This window comes from Gymnodraco acuticeps, unplaced genomic scaffold, assembly GCF_902827175.1.
Source record: "Gymnodraco acuticeps unplaced genomic scaffold, fGymAcu1.1, whole genome shotgun sequence".
Classification (NCBI taxonomy): Eukaryota; Metazoa; Chordata; class Actinopteri; order Perciformes; family Bathydraconidae; genus Gymnodraco; species Gymnodraco acuticeps.
Genome location: NW_022992225.1, coordinates 3,581 through 18,238, shown reverse-complemented (window position 1 = coordinate 18,238; position 14,658 = coordinate 3,581). Strand labels below are relative to the sequence as shown.

The window sequence follows — 14,658 nt, the reverse complement described above, 5'->3', positions numbered from 1 at the left end:
CCCTCAGGTCCACTTGTTCCCTCAGGTCCACCTGTTCCCTCAGGTCCACCTGTTCCCTCAGGTCCACCTGTTCCCTCAGGTCCACCTTTTCCCTCAGGTCCACCTGTTCCCTCAGAGCCACCTGTTCCCTCAGGTCCACCTGTTCCCTCAGGTCCACCTGTTCCCTCAGGTCCACCTCTTCCCTCAGGTCCACCTATTCCCTCAGGTCCACCTGTTCCCTCAGGTCCACCTATTCCCTCAGGTCCACCTCTTCCCTCAGGTTCACCTGTTCCCTCAGGTCCACCTATTCCCTCAGAGCCACCTGTTCCCTCAGAGCCACCTATTCCCTCAGGTCCACCTCTTCCCTCAGGTCCACCTGTTCCCTCAGGTCCACCTCTTCCCTCAGAGCCACCTATTCCCTCAGGTCCACCTCTTCCCTCAGGTCCACCTGTTCCCTCAGAGCCACCTATTCCCTCAGAGCCACCTGTTCCCTCAGAGCCACCTATTCCCTCAGAGCCACCTCTTCCCTCAGAGCCACCTGTTCCCTCAGGTCCACCTGTTCCCTCAGATCCACCTATTCCCTCAGGTCCACCTGTTCCCTCAGAGCCACCTGTTCCCTCAGAGCCACCTATTCCCTCAGGTCCGCCTGTTCCCTCAGGTCCACCTGTTCCCTCAGGTCCACCTGTTCCCTCAGGTTCACCTGTTCCCTCAGGTTCACCTCTTCACTCAGAGCCACCTCTTCCCTCAGGTCCACCTGTTCCATCAGGTCCACCTCTTCCCTCAGAGCCACCTGTTCCCTCAGAGCCACCTGTTCCCTCAGAGCCACCTGTTCCCTCAGGTCCACCTGTTCCATCAGGTCCACCTGTTCCATCAGGTCCACCTCTTCCCTCAGGTCCACCTGTTCCCTCAGGTCCACCTCTTCCCTCAGGTCCACCTGTTCCCTCAGGTCCACCTGTTCCCTCAGGTCCACCTCTTCCCTCAGAGCCACCTGTTCCCTCAGAGCCACCTGTTCCCTCAGGTCCACCTGTTCCCTCAGGTCCACCTCTTCCCTCAGAGCCACCTATTCCCTCAGAGCCACCTGTTCCCTCAGGTCCACTTGTTCCCTCAGGTCCACCTGTTCCCTCAAGTTCACCTGTTCCCTCAGAGCCACCTGTTCCCTCAAGTTCACCTATTCCCTCAGGTCCACCTGTTCCCTCAAGTTCACCTATTCCCTCAGGTCCACCTCTTCCCTCAGAGCCACCTGTTCCCTCAGAGCCACCTCTTCCCTCAGAGCCACCTGTTCCCTCAGGTCCACCTTTTCCCTCAGGTCCACTTGTTCCCGCAGAGCCACCTGTTCCCTCAGAGCCACCTGTTCCCTCAGGTCCACTTGTTCCCTCAGGTCCACCTGTTCCCTCAGGTCCACCTTTTCCCTCAGGTCCACCTGTTCCCTCAGAGCCACCTGTTCCCTCAGGTCCACCTGTTCCCTCAGGTCCACCTGTTCCCTCAGGTCCACTTGTTCCCTCAGGTCCACTTGTTCCCTCAGGTCCACCTGTTCCCTCAGGTCCACCTGTTCCCTCAGGTCCACCTGTTCCCTCAGAGCCACCTGTTCCCTCAGGTCCACCTGTTCCCTCAGGTCCACCTCTTCACTCAGAGCCACCTCTTCCCTCAAGTTCACCTGTTCCCTCAGGTCCACCTCTTCCCTCAGAGCCACCTGTTCCCTCAGAGCCACCTGTTCCCTCAGAGCCACCTGTTCCCTCAGAGCCACCTGTTCCCTCAGGTCCACCTGTTCCATCAGGTCCACCTCTTCCCTCAGGTCCACCTGTTCCCTCAGGTCCACCTCTTCCCTCAGGTCCACCTGTTCCCTCAGGTCCACCTGTTCCCTCAGGTCCACCTCTTCCCTCAGAGCCACCTGTTCCCTCAGAGCCACCTGTTCCCTCAGGTCCACCTGTTCCCTCAGGTCCACCTCTTCCCTCAGAGCCACCTATTCCCTCAGAGCCACCTATTCCCTCAGAGCCACCTGTTCCCTCAGAGCCACCTATTCCCTCAGAGCCACCTATTCCCTCAGGTCCGCCTGTTCCCTCAGGTCCACCTGTTCCCTCAGGTCCACCTGTTCCCTCAGGTCCACCTGTTCCCTCAGGTCCACTTGTTCCCTCAGGTCCACCTGTTCCCTCAAGTTCACCTGTTCCCTCAGAGCCACCTGTTCCCTCAAGTTCACCTATTCCCTCAGGTCCACCTGTTCCCTCAAGTTCACCTATTCCCTCAGGTCCACCTCTTCCCTCAGAGCCACCTGTTCCCTCAGAGCCACCTCTTCCCTCAGAGCCACCTGTTCCCTCAGGTCCACCTTTTCCCTCAGGTCCACTTGTTCCCGCAGAGCCACCTGTTCCCTCAGAGCCACCTGTTCCCTCAGGTCCACTTGTTCCCTCAGGTCCACCTGTTCCCTCAGGTCCACCTGTTCCCTCAGGTCCACCTTTTCCCTCAGGTCCACCTGTTCCCTCAGAGCCACCTGTTCCCTCAGGTCCACCTGTTCCCTCAGGTCCACCTGTTCCCTCAGGTCCACTTGTTCCCTCAGGTCCACTTGTTCCCTCAGGTCCACCTGTTCCCTCAGGTCCACCTGTTCCCTCAGGTCCACCTGTTCCCTCAGAGCCACCTGTTCCCTCAGGTCCACCTGTTCCCTCAGGTCCACCTGTTCCCTCAGGTCCACCTGTTCCCTCAGGTCCACCTCTTCCCTCAGGTCCACCTATTCCCTCAGGTCCACCTGTTCCCTCAGGTCCACCTATTCCCTCAGGTCCACCTCTTCCCTCAGGTTCACCTGTTCCCTCAGGTCCACCTATTCCCTCAGAGCCACCTGTTCCCTCAGAGCCACCTATTCCCTCAGGTCCACCTCTTCCCTCAGGTCCACCTGTTCCCTCAGGTCCACCTCTTCCCTCAGAGCCACCTGTTCCCTCAGAGCCACCTATTCCCTCAGAGCCACCTGTTCCCTCAGAGCCACCTATTCCCTCAGAGCCACCTCTTCCCTCAGAGCCACCTGTTCCCTCAGGTCCACCTGTTCCCTCAGAGCCACCTGTTCCCTCAGAGCCACCTATTCCCTCAGGTCCGCCTGTTCCCTCAGGTCCACCTGTTCCCTCAGGTCCACCTGTTCCCTCAGGTTCACCTGTTCCCTCAGGTCCACTTGTTCCCTCAGGTCCACCTGTTCCCTAAGGTCCACCTATTCCCTCAGAGCCACCTATTCCCTCAGGTCCACCTGTTCCCTCAGAGCCACCTGTTCCCTCAGAGCCACCTGTTCCCTCAGAGCCACCTGTTCCCTCAGAGCCACCTGTTCCCTCAGAGCCACCTGTTCCCTCAGAGCCACCTGTTCCCTCAGAGCCACCTGTTCCCTCAGAGCCACCTGTTCCCTCAGGTCCACCTGTTCCCTCAACTTCACCTATTCCCTCAGGTCCACCTCTTCCCTCAGGTCCACTTGTTCCCTCAGGTCCACTTGTTCCCTCAGAGCCACCTGTTCCCTCAGAGCCACCTGTTCCCTCAGGTCCACTTGTTCCCTCAGAGCCACCTGTTCCCTCAGAGCCACCTGTTCCCTCAGGTCCACTTGTTCCCTCAGAGCCACCTGTTCCCTCAGAGCCACCTGTTCCCTCAGAGCCACCTGTTCCCTCAGAGCCACCTGTTCCCTCAGGTCCACCTGTTCCCTCAGGTCCACTTGTTCCCTCAGGTCCACTTGTTCCCTCAGAGCCACCTGTTCCCTCAGAGCCACCTGTTCCCTCAGGTCCACTTGTTCCCTCAGGTCCACCTGTTCCCTCAGGTCCACCTGTTCCCTCAGGTCCACTTGTTCCCTCAGGTCCACCTGTTCCCTCAGGTCCACCTGTTCCCTCAGGTCCACCTGTTCCCTCAGGTCCACTTGTTCCCTCAGGTCCACCTGTTCCCTCAGGTCCACCTTTTCCCTCAGGTCCACCTGTTCCCTCAGGTCCACCTTTTCCCTCAGGTCCACCTGTTCCCTCAGGTCCACCTGTTCCCTCAGGTCCACCTGTTCCCTCAGGTCCACCTGTTCCCTCAGGTCCACTTGTTCCCTCAGGTCCACTTGTTCCCTCAGGTCCACCTGTTCCCTCAGGTCCACCTGTTCCCTCAGGTCCACCTTTTCCCTCAGGTCCACCTGTTCCCTCAGAGCCACCTGTTCCCTCAGGTCCACCTGTTCCCTCAGGTCCACCTGTTCCCTCAGGTCCACCTCTTCCCTCAGGTCCACCTATTCCCTCAGGTCCACCTGTTCCCTCAGGTCCACCTATTCCCTCAGGTCCACCTCTTCCCTCAGGTTCACCTGTTCCCTCAGGTCCACCTGTTCCCTCAGAGCCACCTGTTCCCTCAGAGCCACCTATTCCCTCAGGTCCACCTCTTCCCTCAGGTCCACCTGTTCCCTCAGGTCCACCTCTTCCCTCAGAGCCACCTATTCCCTCAGGTCCACCTCTTCCCTCAGGTCCACCTGTTCCCTCAGAGCCACCTATTCCCTCAGAGCCACCTGTTCCCTCAGAGCCACCTATTCCCTCAGAGCCACCTCTTCCCTCAGAGCCACCTGTTCCCTCAGGTCCACCTGTTCCCTCAGATCCACCTATTCCCTCAGGTCCACCTGTTCCCTCAGAGCCACCTGTTCCCTCAGAGCCACCTATTCCCTCAGGTCCGCCTGTTCCCTCAGGTCCACCTGTTCCCTCAGGTCCACCTGTTCCCTCAGGTTCACCTGTTCCCTCAGGTCCACTTGTTCCCTCAGGTCCACCTGTTCCCTCAGGTCCACCTATTCCCTCAGAGCCACCTATTCCCTCAGGTCCACCTGTTCCCTCAGAGCCACCTGTTCCCTCAGAGCCACCTGTTCCCTCAGAGCCACCTGTTCCCTCAGAGCCACCTGTTCCCTCAGAGCCACCTGTTCCCTCAGAGCCACCTGTTCCCTCAGGTCCACCTGTTCCCTCAGGTCCACCTGTTCCCTCAACTTCACCTATTCCCTCAGGTCCACCTCTTCCCTCAGGTCCACTTGTTCCCTCAGGTCCACTTGTTCCCTCAGAGCCACCTGTTCCCTCAGGTCCACTTGTTCCCTCAGAGCCACCTGTTCCCTCAGAGCCACCTGTTCCCTCAGAGCCACCTGTTCCCTCAGGTCCACTTGTTCCCTCAGAGCCACTTGTTCCCTCAGAGCCACCTGTTCCCTCAGAGCCACCTGTTCCCTCAGAGCCACCTGTTCCCTCAGGTCCACCTGTTCCCTCAGGTCCACTTGTTCCCTCAGGTCCACTTGTTCCCTCAGAGCCACCTGTTCCCTCAGGTCCACTTGTTCCCTCAGGTCCACTTGTTCCCTCAGGTCCACCTGTTCCCTCAGGTCCACCTGTTCCCTCAGGTCCACTTGTTCCCTCAGGTCCACTTGTTCCCTCAGGTCCACCTATTCCCTCAGGTCCACCTGTTCCCTCAGGTCCACCTGTTCCCTCAGGTCCACCTGTTCCCTCAGGTCCACTTGTTCCCTCAGGTCCACCTGTTCCCTCAGGTCCACCTGTTCCCTCAGGTCCACTTGTTCCCTCAGGTCCACTTGTTCCCTCAGGTCCACCTGTTCCCTCAGGTCCACCTATTCCCTCAGGTCCACCTGTTCCCTCAGGTCCACCTATTCCCTCAGGTCCACCTCTTCCCTCAGAGCCACCTGTTACCTCAGGTCCACTTGTTCCCTCAGGTCCACTTGTTCCCTCAGGTCCACTTGTTCCCTCAGGTCCACCTGTTCCCTCAGGTCCACCTATTCCCTCAGGTCCACCTGTTCCCTCAGGTCCACCTATTCCCTCAGGTCCACCTGTTCCCTCAGGTCCACCTATTCCCTCAGGTCCACCTGTTCCCTCAGAGCCACCTGTTCCCTCAGAGCCACCTGTTCCCTCAGGTCCACCTTTTCCCTCAGGTCCACCTGTTCCCTCAGGTCCACCTGTTCCCTCAGGTCCACCTCTTCCCTCAGGTCCACCTATTCCCTCAGGTCCACCTGTTCCCTCAGGTCCACCTATTCCCTCAGGTCCACCTCTTCCCTCAGGTTCACCTGTTCCCTCAGGTCCACCTATTCCCTCAGAGCCACCTGTTCCCTCAGAGCCACCTATTCCCTCAGGTCCACCTCTTCCCTCAGGTCCACCTGTTCCCTCAGGTCCACCTCTTCCCTCAGAGCCACCTGTTCCCTCAGAGCCACCTATTCCCTCAGAGCCACCTGTTCCCTCAGAGCCACCTATTCCCTCAGAGCCACCTCTTCCCTCAGAGCCACCTGTTCCCTCAGGTCCACCTGTTCCCTCAGATCCACCTATTCCCTCAGGTCCACCTGTTCCCTCAGAGCCACCTGTTCCCTCAGAGCCACCTATTCCCTCAGGTCCGCCTGTTCCCTCAGGTCCACCTGTTCCCTCAGGTCCACCTGTTCCCTCAGGTTCACCTGTTCCCTCAGGTCCACTTGTTCCCTCAGGTCCACCTGTTCCCTCAGGTCCACCTATTCCCTCAGAGCCACCTATTCCCTCAGGTCCACCTGTTCCCTCAGAGCCACCTGTTCCCTCAGAGCCACCTGTTCCCTCAGAGCCACCTGTTCCCTCAGAGCCACCTGTTCCCTCAGAGCCACCTCTTCCCTCAGATCCACCTCTTCCCTCAGATCCACCTGTTCCCTCAGATCCACCTGTTCCCTCAGATCCACCTGTTCCCTCAGAGCCACCTGTTCCCTCAGGTCCACCTGTTCCCTCAGGTCCACTTGTTCCCTCAGGTCCACTTGTTCCCTCAGGTCCACTTGTTCCCTCAGGTCCACCTATTCCCTCAGGTCCACCTGTTCCCTCAGGTCCACCTGTTCCCTCAGGTCCACCTATTCCCTCAGGTCCACCTATTCCCTCAGGTCCACCTGTTCCCTCAGAGCCACCTCTTCCCTCAGAGCCACCTGTTCCCTCAGAGCCACCTGTTCCCTCAGAGCCACCTGTTCCCTCAGAGCCACCTCTTCCCTCAGAGCCACCTCTTCCCTCAGAGCCACCTGTTCCCTCAGAGCCACCTCTTCCCTCAGAGCCACCTGTTCCCTCAGAGCCACCTGTTCCCTCAGAGCCACCTCTTCCCTCAGAGCCACCTCTTCCCTCAGAGCCACCTCTTCCCTCAGAGCCACCTCTTCCCTCAGAGCCACCTCTTCCCTCAAGTTCACCTGTTCCCTCAAGTTCACCTATTCCCTCAAGTCCACCTATTCCCTCAAGTTCACCTATTCCCTCAAGTCCACCTGTTCCCTCAGGTCCACCTATTCCCTCAATTCCACCTATTCCCTCAAGTCCACCTGTTCCCTCAGAGCCACCTGTTCCCTCAGAGCCACCTCTTCCCTCAGAGCCACCTGTTCCCTCAGAGCCACCTCTTCCCTCAGAGCCACCTATTCCCTCAGAGCCACCTCTTCCCTCAGAGCCACCTATTCCCTCAGGTCCACTTGTTCCCTCAGGTCCACTTGTTCCCTCAGGTCCACTTGTTCCCTCAGGTCCACCTATTCCCTCAGGTCCACCTGTTCCCTCAGGTCCACCTATTCCCTCAGGTCCACCTATTCCCTCAGGTCCACCTGTTCCCTCAGGTCCACCTATTCCCTCAGGTCCACCTGTTCCCTCAGAGCCACCTCTTCCCTCAGAGCCACCTGTTCCCTCAGAGCCACCTCTTCCCTCAGAGCCACCTCTTCCCTCAGAGCCACCTGTTCCCTCAGAGCCACCTCTTCCCTCAGAGCCACCTGTTCCCTCAGAGCCACCTGTTCCCTCAGAGCCACCTCTTCCCTCAGAGCCACCTCTTCCCTCAGAGCCACCTCTTCCCTCAGAGCCACCTCTTCCCTCAAGTTCACCTGTTCCCTCAAGTTCACCTATTCCCTCAAGTCCACCTCTTCCCTCAGGTCCACCTATTCCCTCAATTCCACCTATTCCCTCAAGTCCACCTGTTCCCTCAGAGCCACCTGTTCCCTCAGAGCCACCTCTTCCCTCAGAGCCACCTATTCCCTCAGAGCCACCTCTTCCCTCAGGTCCACCTATTCCCTCAGAGCCACCTGTTCCCTCAGGTCCACCTATTCCCTCAAGTCCACCTCTTCCCTCAGGTCCACCTATTCCCTCAAGTCCACCTCTTCCCTCAGAGCCACCTGTTCCCTCAGAGCCACCTATTCCCTCAGAGCCACCTGTTCCCTCAGAGCCACTTGTTCCCTCAGAGCCACCTGTTCCCTCAGAGCCACCTATTCCCTCAGAGCCACCTCTTCCCTCAGAGCCACCTGTTCCCTCAGAGCCACCTCTTCCCTCAGAGCCACCTGTTCCCTCAAGTCCACCTCTTCCCTCAAGTTCACCTGTTCCCTCAAGTTCACCTATTCCCTCAAGTTCACCTATTCCCTCAGAGCCACCTGTTCCCTCAGGTCCACCTATTCCCTCAAGTCCACCTCTTCCCTCAGGTCCACCTATTCCCTCAGAGCCACCTCTTCCCTCAGGTCCACCTATTCCCTCAGAGCCACCTCTTCCCTCAGAGCCACCTGTTCCCTCAAGTTCACCTGTTCCCTCAAGTTCACCTGTTCCCTCAAGTTCACCTATTCCCTCAGAGCCACCTGTTCCCTCAGGTCCACCTATTCCCTCAAGTCCACCTCTTCCCTCAGGTCCACCTATTCCCTCAAGTCCACCTATTCCCTCAAGTCCACCTGTTCCCTCAGGTCCACCTGTTCCCTCAGGTCCACCTGTTCCCTCAGAGCCACCTGTTCCCTCAGGTCCTCAAGTCCACCTATTCCCTCAAGTCCACCTATTCCCTCAAGTCCACCTGTTCCCTCAGGTCCACCTGTTCCCTCAGGTCCACCTGTTCCCTCAAGTCCACCTATTCCCTCAGAGCCACCTGTTCCCTCAGAGCCACCTGTTCCCTCAGGTGTTCAGGTCTCTCCTTAATAACAGATAGACCCTTCTTTTTGCAGGTCTGAAGCTCCCTGACTTCCAGGACTCTATCTTTGAATATTTCAACACTTCTCCTCTGGCCCCGGACCTCACCTTCAGAGTGAGTCACCTGTCTGTCTTTCTGTCTGTCTCACCTGCTTCCTTGTGTTCTGCATCCTGTTTTTACTTGAAATATAAGTTTACATACAGTTTGATTTGACGATGAAGTCACTCAGGTGTGTATGTTGGTCAGTTAGCTCCGCCTCCTTGCTGCTGGCTCTCCTGGAAGACCTGAGTTACCCACGATCCTCTGGGGCAGCTAGCTGTCCGATGCCGTTAGCACAAGCTAACCCCTGCTGTTGTTAACGTGTCTCTTTGACCTGTAGACCGCCGACTTTGAGTCCCCCCCCCTGAAACCAGAGGCCACACCCCCATCGCCCTGCACCGAGGTCAGTCTCATTGAGTGTGTTTGTGTGTGTGTTAGTGTGTGTTTGTGTTAGTGTGTTTGTTATTGTGTGTATACCTACATGTCTAATAGACTAATATGAGCTAAAGGTTGAATATAGGCTGAAATGCTGAACAGTGAAATAGATGCTTGTTGTGATAACAGATATGTGAGATGCAATATGATCGATGTCCACAGGAAGTGAGACCGGCATCAGTCCCTGTGAGCCCCATCCCCCCCACCCAGAGCTCACTGACCACACCAAAGGTAAACAATCAACCTGGTCCGCCAGTTGATCCAAGAATCGTCAGTGGATCTTAGAATCCGTTAGTGGATCGCAGAGACGCACTGATATCGATGTACTTTGTGATCTTGGTTTTCTAAATACACTTTGATGTGTTTACAGCCCAAAGCTCACCAGTTGAGCATCAAGACCTTCTCCAGTCCAGCCCAGTGCACCCACTGCACCTCGCTGATGGTGGGACTCATCCGACAGGGAATGGCCTGTGAAGGTACACCTGAAGATCACTGCAGATAAACCTGGTCCAGACCCTCTAACTTTAGAACTGGGACCTGGATTTAGTTTGAGGGTTGACTGGTGCACAAAGGAGGGCCTACACTCTGTAGGGCTTCAGTCTTACTGAGGGACCCGGTACCTCCATTGTAACATTAAGACTTCCTGTCTCCCTCATTAAAACTTCCTGTCTCTCATTAACACTTCCTGTCTCCCTCAGTTTGTTCCTTCGTCTGCCACGCCTCCTGCAAGGACCAAGCCCCCCCCGCTCTGTCCAATCCCAGCCGAGCAGGCCAAGAGGCCGGCAGGCATCGACGTCCAGAGGGGCATCGGCACTGCCTACAGGGGCTACGTCAGGGTGAGTCATGGGGGAGGGCACTGCCTACAGGGGCTACGTCAGGGTGAGTCATGGAAGGGAGCACTGCCTACAGGGGCTACGCCAGGGAAGGGAGCACTGCCTGCAGGGGCTACGTCAGGGTGAGTCATGGAAGGGAGCACTGCCTACAGGGGCTACGCCAGGGAAGGGAGCACTGCCTACAGGGGCTACGTCAGGGTGAGTCATGGGGGAGGGCACTGCCTACAGGGGCTACGTCAGGGTGAGTCATGGAAGGGAGCACTGCCTACAGGGGCTACGTCAGGGAAGGGAGCACTGCCTACAGGGGCTACGTCAGGGTGAGTCATGGGGGAGGGCACTGCCTACAGGGGCTACGTCAGGGTGAGTCATGGAAGGGAGCACTGCCTACAGGGGCTACGTCAGGGTGAGTCATGGGGGGGCACTGCCTACAGGGGCTACGTCAGGGTAAGTCATGGGGGGGGCACTGCCTACAGGGGCTACGTCAGGGGTGAGTCATGGGGGGGGCACTGCCTACAGGGGCTACGTCAGGTTGAGTCATGGAAGGGAGCACTGCCTACAGGGACTACGTCAGGGTAAGTCATGGGGGGGGCGGCACTGCCTACAGGGGCTATGTCAGGGTGAGTCATGGGGGGGGCACTGCCTACAGGGGCTACGCCAGGGTGAGTCATGGGGGAGGGCACTGCCTACAGGGGCTACGCCAGGGTGAGTCATGGGGGGGGGGGCACTGCCTACAGGGGCTGTGCCAGGGTGAGTCATGGAAGGGAGCACTGCCTGCAGGGGCTACGTCAGGGTGAGTCATGGGGGGGCACTGCCTACAGGGGCTACGTCAGGGTGAGTCATGGGGGGGGCACTGCCTACAGGGGCTACGTCAGGGTGAGTCATGGGTGGGGCACTGCCTACGTCAGGGTGAGTCATGGAAGGGAGCACTGCCTGCAGGGGCTACGTCAGGGTGAGTCATGGGGGGGGCACTGCCTACAGGGGCTACGCCAGGGTGAGTCATGGGGGGGCACTGCCTACAGGGGCTACGTCAGGGTGAGTCGTGGGGGGGGCACTGCCTACAGGGGCTACGTCAGGGTGAGTCGTGGGGGGGGCACTGCCTACAGGGGCTACGTCAGGGTGAGTCATGGGAGGGGGCACTGCCTACAGGGGCTACGCCAGGGTGAGTCATGGGGGGGCACTGCCTACAGGGGCTACGTCAGGGTGAGTCATGGGGGAGGGCACTGCCTACAGGGGCTACGCCAGGGAGAGTCATGGGGGGGGAACTGCCTACAGGGGCTACGTCAGGGTGAGTCATGGGGGGGGAACTGCCTACAGGGGCTACGCCAGGGGGAGTCATGGGGGAGGGCACTGCCTACAGGGGCTACGCCAGGGTGAGTCATGGGGGGGGGAACTGCCTACAGGGGCTACGCCAGGGTGAGTCATGGGGGGGCACTGCCTACAGGAGCTACGTCAGGGTGAGTCATGGGGGGGGGGAACTGCCTACAGGAGCTACGCCAGGGTGAGTCATTGGGGGGGGGCACTGCCTACAGGGGCTACGCCAGGGTGAGTCATTGGGGGGGGGCACTGCCTACAGGGGCTACGTCAGGTTGAGTCATGGGGGGGGAAACTGCCTTCAGGGGCTATGTCATTGGGGGGGGGCACTGCCTACAGGGGCTACGTCAGGTTGAGTCATGGGGGTGGGACTGCCTATAGGGGCTATGTCATGGGGGGAAACTGCCTTCAGGGGCTATGTCATGGGGGGGAAACTGCCTTCAGGGGCTACGTCATGGTGAGTCATTGGGGGGGGGAAACTGCCTTCAGGGGCTACGTCATGGTGAGTCATTGGGGGGGGAAACTGCCTTCAGGGGCTACGTCAGGGTGAGTCATTGGGGGCAAATTGCCTTCAGGGGCTATGTCATGGGGGGGGGGGAACTGCCTACATGAGCTACGTCATGGGGGGGGGGGGAAACTGCCTTCAGGGGCTATGTCATGGTGAGTCATTGGGGGGAAATTGCCTTCAGGGGCTATGTCATGGGGGGGGGGAACTGCCTACAGGGGCTACGTCATGGGGGGGGGGGGGGGGGGGGAACTGCCTTCAGGGGCTATGTCATGGGGCGGGGGAACTGCCTTCAGGGGCTACGTCATGGGGGGGAATTGCCTTCAGGGGCTATGTAGGGACGGGTGGCGCAGTGGTCTGTGCATCCGATCATCAGATCAAGGGGGGTGCTGGGGAACTCCAGTTCGAAACCCGCTCCTGCCGCCACTGCGTCAGGCCGTTGTGTCCTTGGGCAAGACACTTCACCCGGATTTGCTCCTGTGGGTAATGTCCACAGTACATGTATAATACTAATGTGTAATTGTAAAAGCGCCTCGATGACCTCGAGGCGTGAAGATGGACGGTGTGGCGCAGTGCGCTGTGCAATGATCATCAGATCAAGGGGTGAAACCCGCCGCTGCTGCGTCTGTAAAGCCGGTGTGTCCTTGGGCAAGACACTTCACCTGAACTTGCTCCTGTGGGTATTGTCCACAGTATCTGACCATTGCATGTATCATATATGTGTAATGTGTGTATATGTAAAGCGCTTTGAGTCATTGATAAAGCGCTATAATAAATGTAAGGAATTATTATTATTATTATGTCATGGGGGGGGAACTGCCTACAGGGGCTACGTCATGGGGGGGGGGAACTGCCTTCAGGGGCTATGTCATGGGGGGGGGGAACTGCCTTTAGGGGCTATGTCATGGGGGGGGGGGAACTGCCTTCAGGGGCTACGTCATGGTGAGTCATGGGGGGGGGGGAACTGCCTACAGGGGCTACGTCATGGGGGGGGGGGGGCACTGCCTACAGGGTTATAAATAACTGTGATTGATTGGCATTTGTCTCCATTAGATCCCAAAGCCCAGCGGGGTGAAGAAAGGCTGGCAGCGAGCCTTCGCTCTGGTCTCTGACTGCAAACTGTTCCTGTACGACGTCCCAGAGGGAAAGACCTCACAGCCAGGGGTGGTGGCCAGTCTGGTGCTGGATCTCAGGTAACCCCACCTAACCTGACCCAGTCTGGTTCTGGATCTCAGGTAACCCCACCTAATCTGACCCAGTCTGGTGCTGGATCTCAGGTAACCCCACCTAACCTGACCCAGTCTGGTGCTGGATCTCAGGTAACCCCACCTAACCTGACCCAGTCTGGTGCTGGATCTCAGGTAACCCCACCTAATCTGACCCAGTCTGGTGCTGGATCTCAGGTAACCCCACCTAATCTGACCCAGTCTGGTGCTGGATCTCAGGTAACCCCACCTAACCTGACCCAGTCTGGTGCTGGATCTCAGGTAACCCCACCTAACTTGACCCAGTCTGGTGCTGGATCTCAGGTAACCCCACCTAATCTGACCCAGTCTGGTGCTGGATCTCAGGTAACCCCACCTAACCTGACCCAGTCTGGTGCTGGATCTCAGGTAACCCCACCTAACCTGACCCAGTCTGGTGCTGGATCTCAGGTAACCCCACCTAACCTGACCCAGTCTGGTGCTGGATCTCAGGTAACCCCACCTAACCTGACCCAGTCTGGTGCTGGATCTCAGGTAACCCCACCTAACCTGACCCAGTCTGGTGCTGGATCTCAGGTAACCCCAAAGAGCTACAAGGGTTCAGGATCCACTGGCAGTCTGGAGCACCTTGAAATGCAGAGGTCTTTGAAGAGGGTTCAGCTTGGGGAAGAGTTGTGTGTACTGTTTTGAGATTTGAAAAGACAGTCGGTAGTGAATAAAAGCTGCTGCACACATTTTATTCTGGGGGACTTGAAGAGTTTTCTGATTAACAACATACTGTGCCGTGTTCTCCAGAGAGGAGGAGTTCTCCGTCAGCTCGGTCTTGGCGTCAGATGTGATCCACGCCACCAGGAAGGACATTCCCTGCATCTTCAGGGTAGGAAACCCCATCCTCTCTGCCCCCCCCCCCCCCCCCCCCCCCCGGGTTACTCTCTGACCCCCATGTGACCCCTGTATTTGTTGTGCTCCTGCTCAGGTGACGTCCTCGCAGCTGGTCTCTCAGCTGTCCTCTGTGTCTCTGCTGCTGCTGGCGGAGAGCGAGGTAGAGAAGAGGAAGTGGGTCCGGATCCTGGAGGGTCTGCAGAGCATCCTCACCAAGAACCAGCTGAAGAACCGACAGGTCCACGTGCTGCATGAGGCCTACGACGCCTCGCTGCCCATCATCAAGACCACGCTGTCTGCAGCTGTGCTCGGTCAGAAACCCCCTGAGAGTTACCTGTCTGTAGATACACCAACACCTGTCTGTCTGTAGATACACCAACACCTGTCTGTCTGTAGATACACCAACACCTGTCTGTCTGTAGATACACTAACACCTGTCTGTCTGTAGATACACCAACACCTGTCTGTAGATACACCAACACCTGTCTGTCTGTAGATACACTAAAACACCTGTCTGTAGATACACCAACACCTGTCTGTCTGTAGATACACTAACACCTGTCTGTCTGTAGATACACCAACACCTGTCTGTCTGTAGATACACCAACACCTGTCTGTC

At 57.9% G+C, this 14,658-nt stretch overlaps 1 protein-coding gene across 1 annotated transcript in view; it reads left to right on the top strand.

Moving 5' to 3' along the window:
• The window catches only part of cdc42bpb (CDC42 binding protein kinase beta (DMPK-like)), a gene marked incomplete at its 3' end in the record, with an annotated part of 34,184 nt that extends 19,834 nt beyond the window's left edge, over positions 1 to 14,350 (top strand). The window contains 9 exon segments of the mRNA XM_034206111.1: positions 8,864 to 8,943; positions 9,209 to 9,271; positions 9,433 to 9,534; positions 9,674 to 9,779; positions 10,002 to 10,042; positions 10,044 to 10,139; positions 13,006 to 13,145; positions 13,953 to 14,034; positions 14,134 to 14,350. Of these exon segments, the coding sequence (XP_034062002.1) occupies positions 8,864 to 8,943; positions 9,209 to 9,271; positions 9,433 to 9,534; positions 9,674 to 9,779; positions 10,002 to 10,042; positions 10,044 to 10,139; positions 13,006 to 13,145; positions 13,953 to 14,034; positions 14,134 to 14,350 (927 nt within the window).
• Positions 14,351 to 14,658: the final 308 nt, after the last annotated feature.